General features: G+C 64.4%; 3 protein-coding genes across 5 annotated transcripts; 1 reads left to right on the forward strand and 2 right to left on the reverse strand.

Annotated features, from left to right (window-relative positions):
• Positions 1-870: 870 nt before the first annotated feature.
• Positions 871-8,925, reverse strand: MTA2 (metastasis associated 1 family member 2). Its single transcript, XM_084895863.1, has 18 exons — positions 8,465-8,925; positions 7,875-7,942; positions 7,483-7,576; positions 5,927-6,044; positions 5,751-5,814; positions 5,471-5,588; positions 5,114-5,216; positions 4,883-4,982; positions 4,555-4,743; positions 4,379-4,453; positions 4,242-4,300; positions 4,003-4,100; positions 3,749-3,888; positions 3,308-3,536; positions 3,042-3,131; positions 2,256-2,374; positions 2,017-2,165; positions 871-1,668 (listed from the first exon to the last, which is right to left on the reverse strand). Exons 1-18 carry the CDS (start codon positions 8,490-8,492, stop codon positions 1,503-1,505), a joined length of 2,007 nt encoding a protein of 668 aa, XP_084751989.1. The 5' UTR covers positions 8,493-8,925; the 3' UTR covers positions 871-1,502.
• Positions 8,926-8,982: 57 nt separating this feature from the next.
• On the reverse strand, positions 8,983-18,269 carry EML3 (EMAP like 3). Of its 3 annotated transcripts, none has more exons than XM_084895808.1 (22): positions 18,142-18,269; positions 17,177-17,369; positions 16,816-17,100; positions 16,613-16,723; positions 15,720-15,787; positions 15,428-15,551; positions 15,059-15,229; positions 14,816-14,885; positions 14,624-14,734; positions 14,301-14,396; positions 13,802-13,957; positions 13,515-13,656; positions 12,780-12,931; positions 12,580-12,705; positions 12,372-12,503; positions 11,935-12,002; positions 11,067-11,155; positions 10,889-10,986; positions 10,671-10,758; positions 10,060-10,158; positions 9,679-9,699; positions 8,983-9,608 (listed from the first exon to the last, which is right to left on the reverse strand). In XM_084895808.1, the coding sequence occupies exons 1-22, from the start codon at positions 18,161-18,163 to the stop codon at positions 8,998-9,000; spliced, it is 3,033 nt and encodes a 1,010-aa protein (XP_084751934.1). In that variant the 5' UTR covers positions 18,164-18,269; the 3' UTR covers positions 8,983-8,997. The 3 variants fall into 3 exon arrangements, with proteins under 3 accessions (XP_084751934.1, XP_084751932.1, XP_084751933.1); XM_084895806.1 differs by having other exon boundaries at positions 9,170-9,608; positions 9,679-9,809; XM_084895807.1 differs by having other exon boundaries at positions 9,175-9,608; positions 9,679-9,809; positions 10,889-10,934.
• Positions 18,270-18,410: 141 nt separating this feature from the next.
• Positions 18,411-20,782, forward strand: ROM1 (retinal outer segment membrane protein 1). The gene is made up of 3 exons (XM_084895921.1): positions 18,411-19,542; positions 19,962-20,208; positions 20,317-20,782. The coding sequence occupies exons 1-3, from the start codon at positions 18,953-18,955 to the stop codon at positions 20,533-20,535; spliced, it is 1,056 nt and encodes a 351-aa protein (XP_084752047.1). The 5' UTR covers positions 18,411-18,952; the 3' UTR covers positions 20,536-20,782.
• Positions 20,783-20,846: the final 64 nt, after the last annotated feature.

Raw genomic sequence — 20,846 nt, forward strand, 5'->3', positions numbered from 1 at the left:
ATATATATATATCTTTTTTTTTTTAAGTAAAAAAAATTTTAATTAAAAAAAGCAGAGGCTAGCAGGAGCCTCTCACACGAACTGCGCTTCAGGGAGAAGCCTGCACAGAACTGCCCGCTGCAGTCCTGCCACCTGAACCAGCTCTGGTCAAGGAGTTCCCCAATGACAGTGCCTTTGGGTCACGCAAACTGAAAGGATCGGAGTCCTCATTTGTCCGAGAACAGATCAATCTGAAGACTGCCTGAACACAGAGCTACCTAACTGGAGAGAGGCCTGGCCCCAGGTCTCCTCACAGCCGAGTTTGGAAATTCCCGTTGTTGAATTGGCACCAACCACCATCAGTTGACAGATGCTTCTCCTACTGGGCGGCCTAGCTAACCTTGGCCTCTCAAACCTAAAAAGGCAGGAAGCACTAGAGTGGGCCCTGACACTAAGGCAGTTGCTGAGGCTGGCCTTGGGGACCCAGGAAGCAACACTCTATAAATAGGCCAGAGCGAGGTGGTAAGACCTTGCAGTAACCCCCCCACACCCCTCCCGCCAAAGTTGGCTACATGTCTTGCTCTGGCATCGTAACAACTCCCAGAATTCCGTACGTAAAAGGAAAAGGAGAGTTTAGAATTAGGAAATAAAGAAGCACACACATACCCATCTTGTGGAGGAGTCCTATCAAGAGAACCAGCTCATCCCTGCTCTGAATAAATCTGGGTCACCATAGGAACTGGGGAGCCGTTTGGGCCTCACAGAGGGCCACCTGCTCAGGCTGCATCTCACAGCGCTGCCCCCAGGGCAAGCCCCCTCTGTGTTTTATTTTCCAACTAAGACACACACCCCCACACACTCATAGCAGAGAACAGCTGAGCCAGGAGGAGCTGAAGAAAACAGCTTTTTATTTGTTACTATAAGAACCAATTACAGAATCAACGTTTAAAAAATGGACAAAAGGTCTTTATTTCTGAGAATTGGCGTACAAAAGGCAGAGGGGACAAAGGGAGGGGAGGAGAGAGTGAGCATGGGCTGGGTTTGATGCCAGCTTGGGGGCCTCAAACTATTTAGCAAAGTCCGGACACCGGACAGGAAGAGAAAGCCCCAATTAGGAAAAAGAAAAAGAATAGACATGGCAGTGCACGTCCCCGCCCCCAACCAGGTGTCTGTTTACTCTTCCCCTCCCGTCGTCCCTTCACAAAGGGAGGCAAAATTTTTAAAAAATTAAAAAACCCTCCCCCTAAAACTGTCCAGGACAGTTGTGGGTCCTATTCCCAAGAGGCCGTGCCCCAGCAGGGGCCCAGCCTGCAGTCCGCCTTCCCTCAGCCGGCGGGGGCAGCAAGGGAAGGAGTCAAGCCCTGAGGTGGTGACACCAGAGGGCGCCCACTCCCTCCAGGACACACACTGGCTCCCTCCTTCCCTCCCTCCCTCCCTTCCTCCCTCCGACACTAAAGAGAAGGGAACCTGGGTGAACTGGGCACCCATCCTCTAGCTTCCAGCCCCCCTCCCGCCCCCGAAGTTCAGTCCTCCAGGACAATGGGCTCATTGGTGCTGGCAGGATGTGAGGGTGCAGGCAGAGAGACTGGGGGCCTCACTGCTATCAGCGGTGGCTTCACCTTCAGGGGCAAGTTGGGCCTGCGGGCAGCTCGCCGCATCTCCAGGTGAGTCAGAGCTTTCCGAAGGGCCCTGGCCCGGAAGAGAAGAGGGGAATCCAGAAGGCGAAGACCCCCGAGTTGCAACCCCACATTCCACAATACAATTCCTCCGGCCGTTCCTGCCGGCACCCCTGGCCTGCACCGTCTCCCTGTTGCTGGCCCAGCTCTGCACTCCTATCTCCCACGCCACCAGCCTGGGTTGCCAACTTCTCGGCCCGCTCCCATGGCGGGCTCCTTACCTAGTATCTTTTTTTTTTATATATAGCAAAGGTGGAAATAATTTATTGAAGATCAAGTAGTACAGACTCCCTCGTGGGGATAGGGAATGAATCTCAAAGCATCGATTCCCACGTGGGGTGGGGGGAAGAGTCCCCCTTACCTGGTGTCTTTTGTGGCCACAAACACCACAGGATTGGGGGCATCAGCGGGGTTTAGTTTCTGACGCTTGGCTGCTGGCTGGGAGCTCGAGCGAATCCCTGAAGCCAGAGGCCGTCCATTGGCAGAGAAGGGAACCCCTGCCCCTGCCATCTGAGAGAGGGGAGAGCACAGTGAAGGGACTCTCCTCAGATCCGGGCATAAACCAAAGCCCCCCAGCGCGCCCGCCCCGGCCTCACTCACCGTCTCATAGGCCCGTTTCACCATGATGCCCCCCAGGGCCCGGCTCTGGGTCAGCTGGTTTCTGTTGATCGGTGTCTTAGTACCCCGAGGTGTTTTTGGTTTCAGAGGTGCCTGGGCCACTGCGAGGTAAAAAAAAAAAATTAATTAATTAATTAATTAATGTGCATCCTTTCTTTTCTCTATGCAGGTTCCTGGGCATCCCTGAGAGCAGTGATGGGGGAGGGTCTGGCAAGCCATTACCAGTACAGCTGACCCTTAAACAATGTGGAGATTAGGGGCACTGACCCCACACAAGTAAAAAATCCCCAGACAGCTTTTTCTTAAAATATATTTTTGTGGATTTCAGAGAGGAAGGGAGAGGGAGAAAGAGATAGAAACATCAATGAGAGAGATTCATTGATCGGCTGCCTCCTGCATGCTCCCCCCTGGGGTTTGAGCCCACAACCTGGGCATGTGCCCTTGACCGAAACTGAACCCGAGACCCTTCAGTCCACCGGCTAGGGCACCCATATAGCTTCTGACTCCTCAAAAACTTAACACGTATTTCAAAAGTCACACAGGAGTATAACCTTGTCAAATCAGTGTGGTCATACCGGATAGCTCATGAGAAAGTATTATTAACCTGCAAGAGCACAGTTTGCTAAGACTAAATCTCAAGGCCTGAATGGGAAAGAAAAAAGCGAGGGGAGAGGAGTTTCAACAGTAGAAGGACTGCAAGCCTGACACCAGCCTAACTGGTTCCCCTGCCTGTACCCACTCGTACCCAGTCTGGTTCTCGTCACATACCCAGATCCTTGACGATAGTTGCTAGGGGCAGCCGCACCAGAGGGTGAATCTTCAGTGGAGTCTTGGCGGCCTTAGGCAGTCGGATGGAGCCTGGAGAGAGGGTGGGAGCTTCTGAAGGGGCCGATCTATTCCGGCCTCTCCTGGGCCAGGAGCCACGTCTGCATCTTAAACCCCTGCGCCTATCTCCCCGCTGTCACAGAACACCCAGACACACCGGCCCTGGCCAGGCAACCCCTAACCGCCACCAGCCCGGCACTCCTGCTTACACTCGGCCTTGATGGCATTGGCATTGATGGGGGCATAGGGGCGCCGAGCAGCCCTCCTCGGCTGTAACAGGTCCCTGCACATGCGTCTGGCAAGACGGGTCAGCTTGGTGGTCTGGAGCAGGAATGTCTGCCTGTTCTTGGCCAGCAGCTTGGCCCGGTTGGCGCTGGTCGTATAGGGGGAGAGACTTTGGGCTTCGGGTCTGGACAAATGACCCCTCGAGTGTGGCTCCTGGGAGAACACAGGGAAACACAGATGGACGCCGAGGCTTTCTTCCTTCCTCTGAAGAGGGCTACTCAGTCCTGCCCTCCTGGCCCTACACCACCCTGCCCTGCCCTCCCCTGCACATCAGCCACCCCATCTATGCAGCTGGCTGCTCTGGCCTTCACCTAAGTCCACACCAATATGCCACTCTCCTCCCCTCCTGCTCCATCAGTCCGTACTGTTGCGGCCCGCGCAGCGCCCTCCAGCTGGGTAGGGGTCTTCAGTCCCCCGTACTTCTTCCAGTAGATCCAGCAGGAAGCACAGAGGCGGCACTGCATGTTGGGGGGCCCCCAGGCGTACCACTGAGCAGACTGTGTGGCTGAAAGAGCAGAGGAGGTGGAGGTCAGGTGGGGCTCGCCACCTGAGCCCTCAGGCTCTTGGGTGGGGCAGACCCTCCCCACCCCCAGCCTCCCTAGCCCTCCCGGGAACTCACTGTGGCAGCTCTCGCAAGTCAGGCCCTTCTGGAATCCTGCGCCATTCATGCCAGGCTTTGAGCCCACGGAGATGATCTGGTTAGGATTTGGTTTGGTGCTAGCGGGCAGGAGTGGGGAGAAGAGAAAAGAATTCCAGGAAAATAACGTCTCCACCTGTCTCTACAATGACGCGGCCCGGCCTCCTGCCCACCCCCATCGCTGGGGGCGGGAGGGGGGGAGCCCCGCCCGCCTCACTCACTAGGTGGGGATGTAGACCTGTTTCAGTTTGCTGTCTGCTTCCGCAGCCTTCAGTCTCTTCTGCAGGGAGGGAGGACAGAGAAGGGTCAGAGAGCATCTCAGCAGGAGGCCTCCGCCCGCCTCCGGCCCAGGCCGTACCTGCTGAATGTAGCGGTCTGTGGTTTTCCACATGTAATAGAACTGGACTATGCTGGCCAGCGACTTCCAGGGCAGCTAAGGAGGGCAGAGGGAACACGGGTGAGCTCGCGGCTGGCCCCAGGTCCTGGTGCCCTCACCTGCTGTCTTCCGCCTCCGAGCCCAGCCCCCTCACTTACAAAGTCCTGGCGAATGTCATTGAAGTCCTTGCCGTACTTCTCCAGGGCCTCCTCAAACAGCATGGCCTCAGAGGCAGACCACTCCTCCATCTCGTCCCGGCACAGCACGGGGCCCCCCTGGGGCACCAGCGTGGACATGGCCTTGGCCAGGTCGTAGCCGTTCCTCTGCAGTGTGTCCATCGCGTGGAACTACGGGCAGGCAGGAAACCATGCTGATGACCGAGACCCTCAGCACGCTCTCCTGCTGCTTTCAACAACCCACTCACTCAGAAACACCCCCGCCTGTCCCAGGCTCCCAGTCCCCCCACCACCACCCGCGCCTGCTCACCAGGGTGATATCCCGAGAGGCAGCAGCTGCACTCATGTGCAGGCTTGGCTGCCGGATGGAGCTGCTACAATCCAGGGCTCTCGCGAAGGTGCCCACCGCGCTGAGAGAGAAACGGGGGCGTCAGGAGAAAAGCAAGCAGGAGTGGCTGCGGAGCTGAGCCGGGGAGAAAAGAACAGCCCCCGTGCCCAAAGGAGAACAATGTCCGACGCAGAACACTGCCCCCACCCTCACCGGGCCACCACGAGGAACTGGTCGATCTGCCGGTCCGTCAGGGGGTTGTCTGGGTCCCAGACCTTCATCTCCATCTTCTGCTGGTTCCGGTTATCGGACTCTCCTGAGGAAAGGGCACCGGCGTCAGCAGGGAGAGAAGGCAGGGGCGGTGGAACCCCAGCAGGAGGTGAAGGCTGGGTGCTGACGGTTCCATCAGGCACCTCGACCCTCAGACGTCTCTCCCCGCTGTCTCGCCCCTTCCAGCTCAGAGGCTGCATTCCGTCAGGGTCGCAGCCCAGAGCAGGCAGACCTGCCCGGCACATGGCTCAGACCCTGACGGCAGCGAAGCCGGCAGCCACACGCCTGTCCTCTGCTCACCCTCGGCCAGGCGGTCTGGGATCTCAGCTTGGTATTTGCAGCCAACACGGATCTCCCCCTGGTCGGCGAGCAGCGTCTTCTGCACAGGGTCGAACACCAGGGAGTAGAAGAAGCAGTCCTGGGGGGAGGGAAGGGGGTGAGCGGGCAGCAATCCTCAGGGCAGGGCCCGTGTCCGCAGAGTCTCCAAAGCACGTGGCCTGGAGCCCGCGCCTCCTCAGTCCTCTTTCCTCCTGCCTCTTGGGGAAATGCCAGCCCCCCTCACCCAACACCTCTTTCTCACCTCCTTTTCCAGATACTGACTCAAGATATCTGTCTCGTTCAGGAGGGTCACGCTGCATTTTCCACTAAAGAGAGGTCAGAAGACTCTGGGTGAGCACCTTACCCCAGCGTCCCCGCACACCACCCTCCTCTCCGTCCCCTAAAGCAGTGCTGCTGGCCGGGCCTGCTGTCCCGTACCGGATGTGGGTGGCTGGCAAGGACTCAAACTGCCGAGAAAGAAAAAGCTCCCGGTGCTTCAGCTGATGTCGCTGCTGCTCCGACACCCCTGGCTGCTTTGACTCCTCTTCAAACTCCCCTGGGAGAGGAAGGAGGAAGGCACCGAGTCAGAACCCACCCAGAAAGAAGCAGCCTAGCCCCGGGGCAACGGGTCCTGCCTCGGAGGGGTTCCTGGCACTCCCAGGCCTCTGCCTTCCACACCCTCACCGGCCGCTCTCCCCAGCTCTCATCACTGAGGCTCGTAGGGAAGAGCTGCTGGGGACAAAAGCGCCACCAAAGTATGTCCCACACCAGGTGCCAGGCCAGCAAGAATGTCTTGTCTCTTTCTCGCTAACCCGGCCTGAGGTCCAGAAACGTGTAAGATGAAAAAGCATCACCCCAGGTTACTTCTCACACTTCCTCTTTTCCGATTTCTTAAACACCACCCAGTCCTCACACCCCTCACTGCCCACGTGGGTAAGCTTGCGGGGCTTTTAAGGGCAGTACCTCTCAGCCCAGTGGCAACACCTCCCCCCCAGGGAGCTGCCACTGGCCTGAAACCTTGGTGGAAAGGGTTAAGCTGGCTGGGTGCCAGCCCGTGGGCGGGGCAGAAGAGCCAGGGGCCCAGATGCAGTGGTGCATTGTTCCCAACCACAGGGAGAAGGTGGGGGGTGCAGCAGGCTCCACCCCTCGCCTGTGAGCTCCGGAAACCCTGTGCTAAGGGAAGGGGGACCACACCCCCCCACACCCCTTCTGATTGGACAAGGCCAAGGTCAGCCCCTGCCAGATGGAGCCGGAAACCCCAGAAGGCCAGAGACCTTGTTAGGCCCAGCTCCTCTGTAACCCCTTCATGCCCAAAGCAGCCTGAAATATGAAAAATAATTTAGGAAGGAGGAACAGGAAACAGGGGAAAGAAAGCCAAAGTAGGAAAGAAAAGAAATAAAGAAAACTGGGAGAGATCATGTTTTTTGAAAGAAGACGAAAGCATAAAGAGAAGGCTCTGGAGGGAAAGGAAACGGTGTGAAATGGAGCGAAGGGGGAAACAGGAGATGAGAGAGAGGGAAAAGTGCAGGAGAACTTCCTTTGCCTCTTACACTGTCCCTTCCATGTACTCTCACCACCTCGTGGTCTCACAGTAAGCCTGCTCCCCTATTGTGCGGGCTTCCACGGGCCATCTCCTCTTCCTCACCTTGACCTTGGTCACTGGCCTTTGCTTCTCCAAAGCTCCCCCCACACACACCCCCATGTACACACGATCACCTCAAAACAAGAAAGTAAGTAGACACTGCCATCCCTCTAACTCTCACCTCCACACGCACACTCCCACACAGGCCGCGGCCTGGCCCTCCTTACCGTGGTCCCGCCACCCTGCTTCCAACCCCGACGTGTAAAGACAGGCCTCCCTCCCAGACCAGGCACCTCCCACCCCCAAACGCACTCCCTGCCTTGGGCATGCTACCAGGAGAGACACCTGCAAGGGCATGCCCAGGCCTCAGGCCGTGGGGGGCGGGGGGCAGGGAGGGGGCGCCCACACTCACTGGCATTGCTATCAGCCAGGCTGTTGAGGCTGCTGGAGATGTCCCTCCGCCGGAAGAGGCACACCACCTTGGCCTCCACGTTTCCATTCGCAGTCTGAGAGGGGAAGGGGAAGCGGTCGGCGAAAAGCAGAAAGGCACCGACGAACAACTGTCAGTGCGTTCCTAAGGGAGGCGGCAAACGCTCCGACATTATAAATAAGGGCACATGTTTGCGGACAGACCTCCCAGCCCTTTCCTCCGCCCCCAGGGAGAGGGTCAAGTCCATTTCCCACGGAGCTCTCAGCGGCCTTTCCCCAACACACAAACGAATGAATGAATATGAATGGGTCCTGGGGTTAGAGACCTCCGCGGGCAGGGGCCCCGCTGGGGGGCGGCGGGGCCGCTCCGCTCACCTTGTTGAGCTCTTCAATCCGCCTCACCAGGTAGGGATTGCTGGAGGAGTTCTCAAAATAGACGTAATCTGCGGGCGGGGGAGGGGAGAGCCGGGAGATCAGAGGAGGGGGGGGGGGGGAGACCGGCCTGGGGGAGGGGCAGGAGGTAAGGGACCCTGGAAAGTGGAAGTGGGGAGACTAATAGAAAATAGCGGATGCCCCCCCCACCCCGACCACCTGGTTCCAAAGTCAGATCTTTCACTCAAAAGTGAGCCTTAAGTTAGGAAGGCGCAGGGGGCGGCCTGGAGTCCCAACTCAGCGCTGGGGCTGCCCCCCGGGCTCCAGCGCAGGGCCGAGTGGCAAAGCGACCGCCCCGGCCGGCTTGTCAGCTCCCGCGGGACCCCGTCCCCCGAGCCGGCTCCCCGACGGGGGCCCCTTCGCGGCCGGGCTGCTGCCGGGGAGCCTCCGGGAACCTCGGGTCCCGCTCCCCGCTCCCCGCTCCCCGCTCCGGTTCCGGGCCGCGCTCCGGACCACGCCGCCCGGGACGAGCCTCTCGGGTCCCGACTCCCACCACTCCCGCCCGGGGCCCGCAGCCCCTGCCCGGTACTCACCCCCCACCCGGTACATGTTGGCCGCCATGGCCGTTCCCGCCGCCGCCTCCGGCCGCACAAAGGGCCCGGGAGGCTCGGGGCTGGGGCTCGGCCCGAGGCGAAGGCCGGGCACGGAGCGGGCGCCGCGCGGAAGTCTCGGTCGGGCACGCGCAGCCGGCACCGCCGCCGCCTCAGCCGTCGCAGCTCATCTCCGCCCGCCGCGCAGCGCCGCCGCCGCCGCCGCTCCCGCCGGCCGCCGAGGCCGCGCCGCCGCTCGGCTTCTTCCGGAACGGCCTCGGCCGCGGCGGCTCGGAGCCGGCTCGGGCCGGTCCTCGCGGAGCCGCTCCAGACGTTGGGCCCGCGGCCTCGGGCTTTGCCTCCTTCCCGAGCGCCTTCGGCCGACGGGAGAACAAGGCGGGCGCTCGGCTAGGGTCGCGGAGCGAGACCCCGGCGCTCGGCCACTTCCGGAAGCCGCTCGGCTGTCTCCGGCCGCCGCGGCCCGCGCTCGGCTATTTCCGTCGAGGCCCCGCCCCGCCCCCGGGGGCGGCCCCGGCTTAACCCTGGCCACGCCCGCCGCCCCGCCCGCCCGCCGCCCGGCGCAGCGCGGGGTTATTTGCGAGCGGCTCTGCCTGCGGTTTGCACGAGCGGCCCGCGCGCGCTCCCCATGCTCCCCGTCCCCACCCCCGCCCCGCCCGGCGGCGCCCAGCCGAGCCCCACAAAGGCACTGGGAGGCGGCTTTGCTTTCGGTTTATTGCCCCCCCGCAGGCGGCGGGAACCGGGGCCCAGGCTGGGGCGGCCCGGCGCAGCCAGCGGGTCTGTACAGTGTGTGCTGGGGTGCCGGTCACCCCCTCCCGGGGAATGCGCGATTGGGAATGTCTCCAAGTCGAGGAAGAGGTCGGCCCCTGGTCCTGGGGCGGAGCTGGGCGGCTGGGCCCGTGCGGGTCCCTTTCCACAGCGGTCAGACGTCCAGAGACGAGGCCGGGGACAGAGATGGGGTTCGAGAGGGCGTGGCGGGGGGCGCCGGCCCCGAGCCCCCGGCGCCCAGCACGCGCCACTGGAAGATGCTGGCGTCCTTGCCGCCCAGCGAGATGAGGTGCGAGTCGTTGTGGGTGAAGCGGACGCTGGTCACGTGGCTGCCGTGGCCGCCGTACACGAGGCTGGGCGCCTGCGGGGGAGGCGGGGGAGTTGCGGCGGCTGCGGCGCGGCGGGCCGCCCTCCCCCGGGCCCGGCCTCACCTTGGCGCGCGCGCACGGGTACTGGAAGAGGTGCACCTTGCAGAAGTCGTCCGCCACGGCCACCACGCGCTCGTTGTGGGAGCGGCACAGGGAGTTGATGTCCGTGCCGTCCGAGCCATCTGGCCACACGCCTGTCGGCACAGCGGCTGCTCAGCTCAGCCCGGCCTCCTCCCCTCCTGCCTCCGCCCACAGCCCAGAGCCTCACGCTCGGCTCCGGGTGCTGCTCCGGCCGCCCACCCGCCACGTTCCCGGCAATCCTTCCCTCCCGGGGAGCGCAGCGCCTCCGGGCCGGGCCTGCTGGCCGCTGGACACCCGTCCCTGGACGCCGCCCAGCAGGCCCGGGCCGGACAGGCCCCGCAGCCCTGTGTGCGCCCCGCTCACCGTACACGTGGAAGCCCAGCACGCAGGTGTAGGTGGCCCACTCCCGGTCTCGGTTGTCATAACGATTCCTCTCCAGTTTGCAGCCTGCAGCCACGTTCCCTGGGGAGAGGGCGCCCACCCGGCTCAGCCCTCACCCGGCCCTCGGTGGGGAAGAGGCGGGAGGGCCTGGCGGGAAAGGCTGACGGAGGCTGTGGGCCGTGGCCTGTGATCTGTCACCGCAGCAGCCCTCAGCCCGGAGCAGAACCCAGCTCCCCCTCCCCTCACCCCCCTGCTTCCTGCGCTGGCAGGCCTCTCCCCAGATGCGCAGCCCCCACACCTGCCCTCCGCAGCTTTTCCCAAACAGTCTTAGTACGTTTTCAACTCCTTGTGGGAAAAAGAGGGTATAAAACTGTGTGTGGTTTTTCCCCAAATCAATTGCTCCTATGTGTATAATTCCGACTCCAACCCCATCTCCCTGTCCCCATGTGACAGCCCCTCCTTCGGGAGCTCCCCACATATCCTTCCTGCCTTTGAACCAGGAGCCAAGACACACACACACACACACACACACACACACACACGTGTGCGCACCCCAGTGGCCCTCTCCCCATGCCCACCCTGTGGCCACTCACAGTAGAGGATCTCATAGTCCCCAGAATTGGACATGATGAACTTCCCGTCCTTGGACCAGTCGAGGTGAGTGATAAAGCTGGAGTGACCCTGGAGCAAGGGTCAAGAGACTGAAAATGGAGGCCCCGGTCCCATCCCCTAACCCCCCCTAAGTGCACTGGGCCGGTTGAGGGGTTTCCCTGCCATGGCAATGCCCCACCCGCCACCCCAGCTTTCTTACCACACAGCGGCCAACGCGGCTGGACTTGGCACCGTCACTGGAAACACTATAGATGTAGATCATGTTGTCATGGGAACCAATGGCCAGGTGCAACCCATCTACAAAGACAGTCACTCAGGGCGGGGCCGGGGCCGGGCTGGGGCCGGGGAGGGAGGGGAGGGGAGGGGAGGGCTCCCACCTGGGCTGTACCGAACCACCGAGAGCTGCTCGTTGCCGTCGGTGACGTCGGACACGATCTCTCTGGTCTCCGTATCCAGAACCAGCCACCTAGAGGGAGGGGTCGGAGGCAGGTGTGAGGACACCCGTCCCGGGCAGCGCGCTGACAAGCTGGAGAGACTCCAGGACACCCAGAGAAAAGCTCCGAGGCAGACAGAAAGGCCCACTGCGTTCTTGTTTCCCCTTTTTCTTTTTAATCCTCACCATTGGTGTTCAGAGAAGGGAAGGGAAGAGGAGGAGGGGGTAAACATCGATGTGAGAGAGACACATCGATCGGTTGCCTTCTGAAGGCCCCAAAACTAGACGGGGCCAGGGATCAAACCTGCAACCCAAGTACATGCCCTTGACTGGGAATTGAACCCGTGACTCTCAGGTGCACAGGCGATGCTCTAACCGTTGAGCCACCACGCCGGCCAGGGCCCCACTGCATGCTGACACTGGGCAATGGGAAGGGGCCATGGGCGGGTAAGAGCTGAGGAACTTCTGATGCTGTCGACAGAGCAAGGAAAAGGGCTGGACTACAAGAGCCTCGGGGAGTCTGTAGGCCTGTCACTCCCCTCTGCGCCCCATCTCCACAGCTCCCCTCTAGGAGCTGCCACCTCCTCCATGCCGGGCTGCGGGGAAAGTGCGGGGGGGGGGGGGGGGGCGCGATGGCAGCTGCCCCCGGAGACAGGAGCCCAGGCTGCAGGGAGAAGCACTGAGGACCAGGAAGGTGCAGTCGGCGCTTGGAGCTGCCAGTGATCACGCTGCTTCACGCACACGCACACGCACACGCACACGCCGTCACCAGGAACCCTTCCTATCCCCCTGCTTCCCGGGCTCCCGCTCACCTCCCCGTGTTCAGCCCCACAGCCACCACTGCCCCGCTGGGGTGGAAGTCAGCACAGAGCCCCGTCTCCTGGGGGGAGAAAGGGGGGTTAAAGAAGACGCCTTTCTAGCGAGGGATCCCATCCAAGACAGACGCCTGGTCACCCCCAGGAGGGCGGCGTGCAGGCAGCGTGTGTGCAGGCGGAGCCTGGCGGGGGATACTCAGAACCCTGAGCCCCCAGGCCTGAGCCGGGCGGGAGAGGAACCGACCTTCGTGGGGTGGGCAGGGAAGAGGTGGGGGCGGGGGGGGGGGTACTGGAGGCAGCAGCACAGAAGGAGGAACATTTAGTGGCCATTCCAGGACACACCGGCTGCCTCCAGGGAGCAGGAGGAAGGGGTGCTGAGGAAGGCGTGGGGCTTCAGGAGTCACGGTGGGGGCGTCGCTGGGGACCAGCTCTACCTTCAGGTCGATGCTCCAGGCCAGCGCGTGGGCCTCCCCGTCCCACAGGCAGAGCTGGCGGTCATGGCCACAGGTGAGGAAGCGGTTCTGGAAGGGGTGTGTGCACAGCCCCCAGAGCTCGTCCGTATGGCCCTGCAGAGGAGCATGGCCGTCACCCCTGCCCTCCCACAGCCGCGCCCTCCCGCCCCCACAGCCCTCGGCCCCCCACCTGGATCACGGGGGAGAAGCCCTGGGCCAGGTCTCCCCGCAGCAGCGCGTTCTTGGTGGTCCCCACCAGCAGCTCGGAGCCCGGCCCCTCGGCGATGGCCCGCACGGCCCCGAAGTGCTCAGGGATCTGCCATGGGGGCAGAGAGTCAGGGGGCACGGCCACTCCTCCCTCCTCCCTCCTCCCTCCAGCCCAGCCCTCACCTCAGCCTCCTGGAGGGCCACCAAACCGGGCCCCCACTGCACCAGCCGCCGGTCCCGCCCGCCTCCGCTCAGCACGGTCCCGTCCCGCCGCAGACACAGGGCGAAGATGGAGCCTTCATGAGCGTGGGCCTGAGCCACGATCCCATAGGTCTCTGTGGGCGGAGTCCGGGGTGGGTCAGGCTCTTGGGGTGCAGGGCAGTGGGCAAGGGAGCAGTAACTCCCAGCTGCCTGATGCCTACTGGTTACCGTCTCTGCCCCGTCTACAGACTGGACCACTGAGACTCAAAGAGCTGAAGCCCCTTCCTAAGGCCAGACCATTGTGGCAACACTGGGATTTGAACCCAGAACCTGGCAGGCCCCAAAGCCCCAGCCCTCTACCTACCTTTCTAGACTGTCCCCCAGAGAACTATCAACCCGCAAGGTAAAAAAAAAAAAAAAAAAAAAAAGTGTGTGTGGAGGGAGGGCCAACCCTCTCCTGTTCCCATAGGGGTGTCGAACTCAATCAGAGAAGGGGCCAAAATCTAAAATCCAGCCTAAATCGCGGGCCGAATGGTTTACTGAACAGTCATAAACTGACAATGTCAGAAACTGACAGCGGAGTGCAGTGATGACAGCGCGGTGCGGGCCACATTGCAAGGCCTGGCGGGCTGGATTTGGCCCGCAGGCCTCGTGTTTGACACATGTGCCATAAACCCTCCAGCGGCTACATTTTCCAGAAGCCACCCCACCACACACCTTTGGCTCCGCCCCGGCCTGGAGTCTTGGCGTCTGAGAGGCTCCGCCCCCAGGTGAGAATGTTGCCCTCCGAGTCCCCAGTGAGGATGTCTCCCTCCGGGAGGAACACGAAGCAGGGGATAAACTTGGGTTTCTTGTATTTCTAGGGGAGACGGGAGGTCAAAGGGCAAAGACCAAAAGTCACGGGGCCGCTGGGAGCCGGGTGGCATCGGGGTCTCCAGGCCTCAGACCACTACTTCCATCTCCACTCTGCCCTCCCCCCCACCCTGCACCCATCCACACCTCACCCCAAAGACACCCTGTTTCCGCGTGAGGGTCCCATTCCCGGGAGCCCCCACGGCGCCACTCCAGTTCCAGAAGTGGACGTGGGACTTCCCGCTGGTGACGATGCAGCTGCTGTCGCGAGGGCTGAAGCCGACGGCCAGGACGGAGTCATTGGTGCTCTGAAGAGGAGACGCTGGATTCAGCCACCCCCGGCCCCGAGCGCCCTCATTCCCCTGGTCTCTCTTCCTCCGCCTCCTGACCGCGGGTCTGCGGAGGTCCAGAATCCCCGGGGTACCCCCCTTCCACACCCCGGCCCAAAGAGCAACTACTGTTAGTCCCCCGCCTGCCTGTCATCATCTCCTGGGAGGCCAGAACTCCTGCAGTCCCCACTCCTCAGCCTCACAGAGGGGGCAGCTGCCCAGGCGACAGGCAGAAAGGAAGTGATAGAGGGGTAAGTCTGGACGCTCGGCGCCCCCCACCTCCCAGCTCGGGGGGGTGCCTGCAGGCCACCGGGCCCCCCACCTTGATCTCAGCCAGCTTTGTGCCGCGGCTGCAGTCCCACACGGACAGCATGTGCTCGTTGGAATCGTCCACCACGCAGAGAAAAGCACCCTGATCCTGAGGGCGAGACACACGGGAGGGGCCGAGTGAGGACCAAGGTCTGGGAGGGCACGGTCATTGGGCAACACACACACAGCATCACAGGTCGGGAGGGAAGGAGAAGGGACACGCGCCCTCTCTCAGGAGAACCGGCTGGGCAAGGTTCAGGCGGGCCAGGAGGTCTGAGACTTCCTGCTGAGGTGCAGGAAGGGGCTCCCGGACAAGGAAGACGGGGGCCAGCTCACCACCACGGAGAAGGCCAGGGCCCCCACGCCCCGCTCGAAGGCCCCCAGTCCGATCTCCTGCAGCTTCAGCAGCGTCTCCGAGTCCCACACGTGCACCACGGGCTGCAGGGGCTGGAGCGGGGGAAGGGTCAGGCGTGGGGCAGAGAGCTGGCCTACGGGGTCGTCCTCCGTCTGGGTTGAGCCTGGCCTCACCTTTCCATCCTTATCCACTCCGGCTGTCTGTCCCGAGGCCACACGGACGCCATCAGGGTGGACGGCCAGGCTACGTGGGGGAGCAGATGCTCTGAGGAAGGGGGGGCGGGTCTCTCAAGACCCCCCAGGCCGCCCCTCTAGGCAGCTCCTCTCTCCTGCTACTCCATGCCCGCCCAGGCCCTCTGTCTGCCAAGCCCAGCACCCCCACCCCAGGCTGCCCACCGCCCGGCCCAGGCCCCTCACCATCGAACGCAGTCCGTGTGGCCCCGGTAGTGCCTCTGGCCGCCGCCTCCAGGCCCCCCGGGGCCTCCCCCGGGCCGGTACAGCACCACCACGCAGGCGATGAAGTAGACCACCTCCCCAGAACGCAGCACGAACAGGTTAGAGCGGGAGTCGCGACCCCTGTACCCGTAACTGGAGTGGGGGTCGCAGTCAAGGAAAGGGTCAGGTCAAGGGCAGGATGAGGAAGGGAGGACAGAGCTTCTGGCTGGCAGAGGATGGTAAGGGAGGACTCAGGGGTTCCCCGTCCCTGCAGAGCCAGGAGGAAACCATAAACGGGGGGGTCCCAAGATGGGAAAGATGGCTCCCAGGGGCCTGGAGGGGGCAGGATACACCCAGTCAAGGCTGAGGGTCTCCGGGGGCGGGCCGCTGGGCAGCTCCTCAAGGCTGCGGATGCCAGATGGGATGTACATGGTAATTGGGCGCCCGCGAAGGAACATCTTCACTGAGATGCCTTCTACAGAGAAAAGGGGGGTGTCAACCACCACCCTGCAGCCCCCCTCCAGGGAAGCCAGAGCAGACCTCTCCCCACCAGACCTCACAGGTCGCTCCAAAGTAGCTCCTGGGGCTCTAGCCCAAACCCTAGCTCTCTCATCCACATTCTTCCAGATGCTTCTGTGCTTACCCAGATTGTAATTGCTCCTCCGAGATCCCGAACCCCCGGGGCTGGAGAGGGGGTCTTTCCCCCCACGGCTGCGGGGAGACAGAGACGCATGGGGTTGGGGTCGGGTCCCGAGATGGACGTGCAAAGGGGCCGAGCACAGAGGGGGGCCACTGGAGGCCACAGTCACCCCGAGGCACGGTCTGCATGGTGGGCGGCCAGCCCTGGAGGAGACGGACTCCCCCTAAGGCATGAGCCCCGGCCAAACGGCCTGCAGAGGCGATGGCGGAAGGGAATCCAGAATGTCCCCCAGCCCTGCCCTTCTGGGCTCTGGGCCCTTATCTCTCAGGAGGAAAGTAACGAATTCCGGAGATCACTGTCATAGCTGGTGAGGCCTCTTCCGAGAATGAAGGCGAGACCCAGGGCAGGGCTAGAAGGAACACGGGGATGTCCTGAGGCCTGGCCACACTCTGAGACAACTACGCTCAGCCCTGGGATTTGCCTCAGTCTCAGTGTCCCGCTGGAGAAGGGGCGGGGCCGAAGCTCCGTGGAGAGTCACCCAGGGAGATCATGGAAGCTTCTGGAGAAGCCTCTTGGCATCTCCAGAGGAACATGGTGACAAGGAGGAAAGAGCAAGGAGCTAGGGTCAGGGAGAGTTGAGTTGGAGTCCTGCCTCTAGCTGTGTGGCCCCAGGCAAATGACTGACCCTCTCTGGGCCTGGGCCTCACCTGGACAATGAACAGCATGAGACCACCTACCCCCAAAGGGTGCATGGGACTGAATGAGAGGGAGGTGGTCGAGGACTTGGCACAGTGCTGGCTCCTTTCTTCCTGTTGGGCAATGAGGCTCCCACCCCACCCCACCCGGGGAAGGTCAGAGCGGGGCCTGGGTGGGGCAGGTTGGGGAGCCTCGCCCACCTCTCCGTGCTCCCTGACCGCAATAACAGGTTGGCCGAGGACGCTGCCTTCCGGGAGAGCTTCTGTCGAGGCCGCTCGCAGGGGGACGAGGAGGAGGAGTTCCTCCGGGCCCTGACGGGAGCAGTGAGCAGTGAAGGTCATCCCCTCTAACCCTGCTCCGAGGTCCTCCCTCCCCCCTCCAGCCTCGGCCACAGGACACTCACGTGTCAGTGCACTGGGGGGGCTGGACGAGCCTGAGGATGGCCGGGGAGCCAGCGCCCCCAGGGGAGCCAGCACCCCCCGGGGAGCCAGCACCACTGCTGCTGCTGCCCCCTCCCTCAGACTGGGTTCCACCAGGCTCTTCACTGCCCCCCTGAGGGGCCGGGGGCCCGTTGCTCAGGCGGGGGGTTGCCAGGGACGCCTCCATCTCCAGCTCTGTCTCCGTCTGGGTGCCTCGGCTCACCAAGGAGGGGCTGCACGGGGGCGGCAGTGCTGCGGGGGCTGCAGGGCTGCGGAGGAGACAGCGGATCAGCCCGATGCCCGCTGAGGCCCCGGAAGGAGGACGCGGGGTGACAGCATGCATACCTGGCCCCGGTCGGAGCAGTCAGGCCAGGATCCCGCAGGGAGCTGGGGGGGTCCTGCAGGGAGCTGGGGGGCGCCTGCAGCCGAAGCAGGCGAAGGGCCTCGGCCAGGGCTGCCTTGACCAGCTCCATCTCCTTCTCCTGCACCTGGAGCCGCCGGCTCAGGGCCTGCAGGGCCTGCTGAGCAGGGCCCTCGCCTGGGAAAGGGGAAGGGGAAGGGGAAGGAAGGGGAAGGCTGCTCAGGAGGTCCGCCACCTGGGGAGGCTGCGCGGGCTCTGTCTCCGCCCGGCTTTGCATGCGAGCAGGAGGCTGCAGCCCGGTCCCAGGCTGCCCGGAGGGAGGAGACGGCGGAGGACCCGGAGCCTCCTGCTGGCGGGCCGCGAGGAAGCTGGCAGGGCGCCTCTCCTGCCGCCGTCCAGGCCTCCCTCCGCAGGCAGGGCGGCCCGGGAGCCGGGGAAAGCGGGGAGACCTGCCACGGGGCGTGGGAACCGCAGAGGGAGCCGCGGAGCCGGGGAGGGACCGGGCCCACCCAGAGCGAGCTCAGGCTGCAGGGCAGGCGGGAGCCGGAGCGGCAGCCCCGGGGCAGAGCGGGGACACGGCGGGGACCGGGAGAGGAAATGCGGGGTGACAGGAGCGGGCACCGCGGGGGCAGAGCCACGGGGAAGGTCCCGGGTCACAGTTGGGGGTCAGAAGTAAAAAGACACGAAATGCCAGCAGCAGAGGCCCAGGTGACCCGGGGACAGGGGCCGTCCAGGTGCGGAGGGCGGGGTGGGGGTGGGGTGGGTAAGTCCGGAGGGACAGCCGCAGGGCCCCCGGGACCCGGGGAGCGCCCGGGGGGCCGGGCAGGACGCTCCAGCCCCGGGCCGCGGAGCACGCGGCGCCCCTGGACGGCGTCGGGCACCAGCAGCGCCGGACCGGCCGGCCGGGCGCTCCGGGAAGGGGCTCGCCGCCCGCCCGCCCCGTACTCACCGGGCCCCCCGGCGCCATCCATCCGGCCCCCGGGCTGGCTCCGAGCGGCGGCGGCGGAGGCGGCGTCTAAGGCGCGGGGGCCATGGCCCGGGAGCGGGGAAGGGGAAGCACCCCGGGGCGCGCGGGGCGCCGGGCCACCCCCTGGGGGCGCTGTCGGGCTCGGGGAGAGGGGCCGGAGGGGGCGGGAGCGCGGGCGCGGGCCCGCCGGGCCTCGGGCTCTCCCGGGGCCGCTCCGGGCTCCCGGGGGTGGAGTGGCGGGGCCGTCGCGGGCCCCAGCGCCGCCGCACAAACAGGCGCCGGACGCGGAGCCGCCAGGAAGCGCGGGAGGGGGGGCGGGCCCAGGGGGGGCCGGGCCGCCCGGTAACCCCTCCCTGTCCGGGCCCCGCGGCTCAGCACGGGGCGGGGCCACCCGCTGACCCCCCCTGGCCCCGTCTGGCCTCCGCTCCCGGGCCCTTCCGGGATCTCCGCCCCCGGGCTCCCTGGGGACTCGTAGGGCGCGTGGACCTCGAGGTCTCCGCCCCCCGCCCCCAGCCTCCAGCCCCCCGGGGCCGCCGGCCAGCCCCTCCCCCTTCCGGGAGGGGCCGGGGCGGGGCGTTCCCCCGGGGGCACGGCCGAGGCATCCCGAATGGGCTCCGGCGGGGCCGGGGCGCCGGGCGATCCAGGCTGGGGTGGGAGGGCTCCCAGGGTATTGGGGTCAGGATGGCATTAGCCCAGCTCAAGCCGGGCTGGGCTGACTCAGCGCCCTGCCCGGACAGCCCGTCCCTGCCAGCCCGTCCCCGCCAGCCCTGCTCCTCCCGGGCAGAGATGGGAGATGGCGCCCGTGCTGCCCCTGGCGCTGCCGCCGCGGCCCCGCGTGCGCCTGGCGCAGGGGCTCTGGCTCCTGTCCTGGGCGCTGGCGCTGGCCGGCGGCCTCACGCTGCTGTGTAGCGGGCACCTCCTGGTCCAGCTGTCGCGCCTTCGCACCTTCCTGGCCCCCTCCTGCCCGTTCGCCGCGCTGCTGCAGGTGGCCCTGGCGGCGGGCGCCGCGGCTCTGGGCACGGGCCTGGCGGGCGCAGGAGCCAGCAGGGCCAGTTTGGACGCCGCGCAGTACCCGCCCTGGCGCAGGGTCCTGGGCCCCCTGCTACTGGCCGGCACCGCGGGGGGTGGCGGGCTGCTGGTCCTCTCCCTGGGGCTGGCCTTAGCTCTGCCTGGCAGTCTGGACTCGGGGCTGGAGGAGGGCCTGGGCGCTGCCATGGCTCACTACAAGGACACAGAGGTGCCGGGACACTGCCACACCAAGCGGCTGCTGGATGAGCTGCAGCTCAGGCACCACTGCTGCGGGCGCCGTGGGTTCAAGGACTGGTTTGGGGTCCAGTGGGTCAGCAGCCGGTTCCTGGACCCCAACGACCAGGATGTGGTTGAGTGAGTGACTTGCTGCTCTCCTCCTCCTCCTCCTTCTCCTCCTCCCCCTCCTCCTCCTCCTCCTCCTCCTCCTCTTCCTCCTTCTCCTTTTCCATCCTTTAAAACCCCACCTCACCCAGACTGGCACCAAATAGAGCTTAGTGACTGAGAGAATGAGTGACAGCTCGGCCATGATTGAGCTGCGTGGCCCAGGGCGCGTTAGCGAACTCCTCTGGGCCCGAGTCTCGTCTGTAGGAGGGAGAAGGTGCCAGTGTCTGTCTTACCGAACTGCTGTGAAGACAAATGCATTGCGCATGCCTGGCACGTAGGGAAGCAGCTGGAAGTGTGTCCCTCTCCTTTTCCCCTTCTCACTCTGTGCTCCAGCTCCTCCCCAGGCCTCGATCTCCAGACACCCTCACACCCTGCCCCTCCGTTTGCAGCCGGATCCAGAGCAACGTGGAAGGCCTCTATCTGATTGACGGAGTCCCCTTTTCCTGCTGCAACCCCCACTCACCGCGGCCTTGCCTGCAAGACCGGCTCTCAGACCCCCACGCCCACCCCCTCTTCGATCCCCGACAGCCCAACCTAAACCTCTGGCCTCAGGGATGCCACGGGGTGCTGCTGGGGCACCTGCAGGGGCTGGCGGGCACGCTGGGCAGCATGCTGGCCGTCACCTCCCTGCTGCAGGTGAGTCCGCAGTGCCTGAGGCCTCCCTCTGCCTGGACCGCCTCACTGCCCCCACCCTGGGGCCCTGCACCGCTGGCCCTCACCCACCTCCTCCCCTTGCTTCCCCAGACTGCGGTGCTCCTGGGCCTGCGGTACCTGCAGACGGCGCTGGAGGGGCTTGGAGGAGCCATCGATGGGGAAGGGGACGCCCAGGGCTATCTCCTTCCCGGGGGGCTGAGGCACAGGCTGAAGGCGGCCTGGCTGCAGGGAGGGGCTGCCCGCAGGCCAGCACCCGGGGAGGGCCCTCCCGAAGAGGCACCGCCCACGGAGGACCCGCCTGAGGCCTAGTGGCCTGGAGCTGGGGTTGGGGTCGGGCAGAGGGGAGAAGGGCCCGTGGTGGGAAAATGAGGGGGAGGGGTGTCCCTGAGATCAGAATGAAGAACAATTAGCAAGCTGGTTGGGGCAGGAGAAAAAAACGAGGGTCCGAGGGCCTAGCCTCTGTGGCCAGAAACAGAACCCCCAGCGTGGTAGGAAGCGACCCGGGAAGGGCTGGAGACGCTGCCCTGCAAGCTCAAGGAAGCTTCTGGACTGAAGCCGCTGGTCCCCTCCTCCAGGGGGCGCTCCCGAGAGCATGGTTTCTGTCTGAGAGAAGCCAGGCC

This window comes from Pipistrellus hanaki (genome assembly GCF_964339955.1).
Source record: "Pipistrellus hanaki genome assembly, chromosome: 9".
NCBI classification, from domain to species: domain Eukaryota; kingdom Metazoa; phylum Chordata; class Mammalia; order Chiroptera; family Vespertilionidae; genus Pipistrellus; species Pipistrellus hanaki.

What these genes read in the sequence shown, in the direction of transcription:
- MTA2 (XM_084895863.1), bottom strand. Translation starts at nt 8,492, where the DNA reads ATGGCGGCCAACATGTACCGGGTGGGGG. An exon ending in TTGCCAGCCACCCACATCCG is followed by an intron (nt 5,815 to 5,926) that starts GTACGGGACAGC and finishes ACCTCTCTTTAG; the next exon opens with TGGAAAATGCAGCGTGACCC. An exon ending in CAGTTCCTCGTGGTGGCCCG is followed by an intron (nt 4,983 to 5,113) that starts GTGAGGGTGGGG and finishes TTTCTCTCTCAG; the next exon opens with CGCGGTGGGCACCTTCGCGA.
- EML3 (XM_084895808.1), bottom strand. Translation starts at nt 18,163, where the DNA reads ATGGATGGCGCCGGGGGGCCCG. An exon ending in GGATGGCGCCGGGGGGCCCG is followed by an intron (nt 17,370 to 18,141) that starts GTGAGTACGGGG and finishes CCCCTTTCCCAG; the next exon opens with GCGAGGGCCCTGCTCAGCAG. An exon ending in ACTGCTCCGACCGGGGCCAG is followed by an intron (nt 17,101 to 17,176) that starts GTATGCATGCTG and finishes TCTCCTCCGCAG; the next exon opens with CCCTGCAGCCCCCGCAGCAC.
- ROM1 (XM_084895921.1), top strand. Translation starts at nt 18,953, where the DNA reads ATGGCGCCCGTGCTGCCCCTGGCGCTGCCGCCGCGGCCCCGCGTGCGC. An exon ending in AACGACCAGGATGTGGTTGA is followed by an intron (nt 19,543 to 19,961) that starts GTGAGTGACTTG and finishes CTCCGTTTGCAG; the next exon opens with CCGGATCCAGAGCAACGTGG. An exon ending in CCGTCACCTCCCTGCTGCAG is followed by an intron (nt 20,209 to 20,316) that starts GTGAGTCCGCAG and finishes TTGCTTCCCCAG; the next exon opens with ACTGCGGTGCTCCTGGGCCT.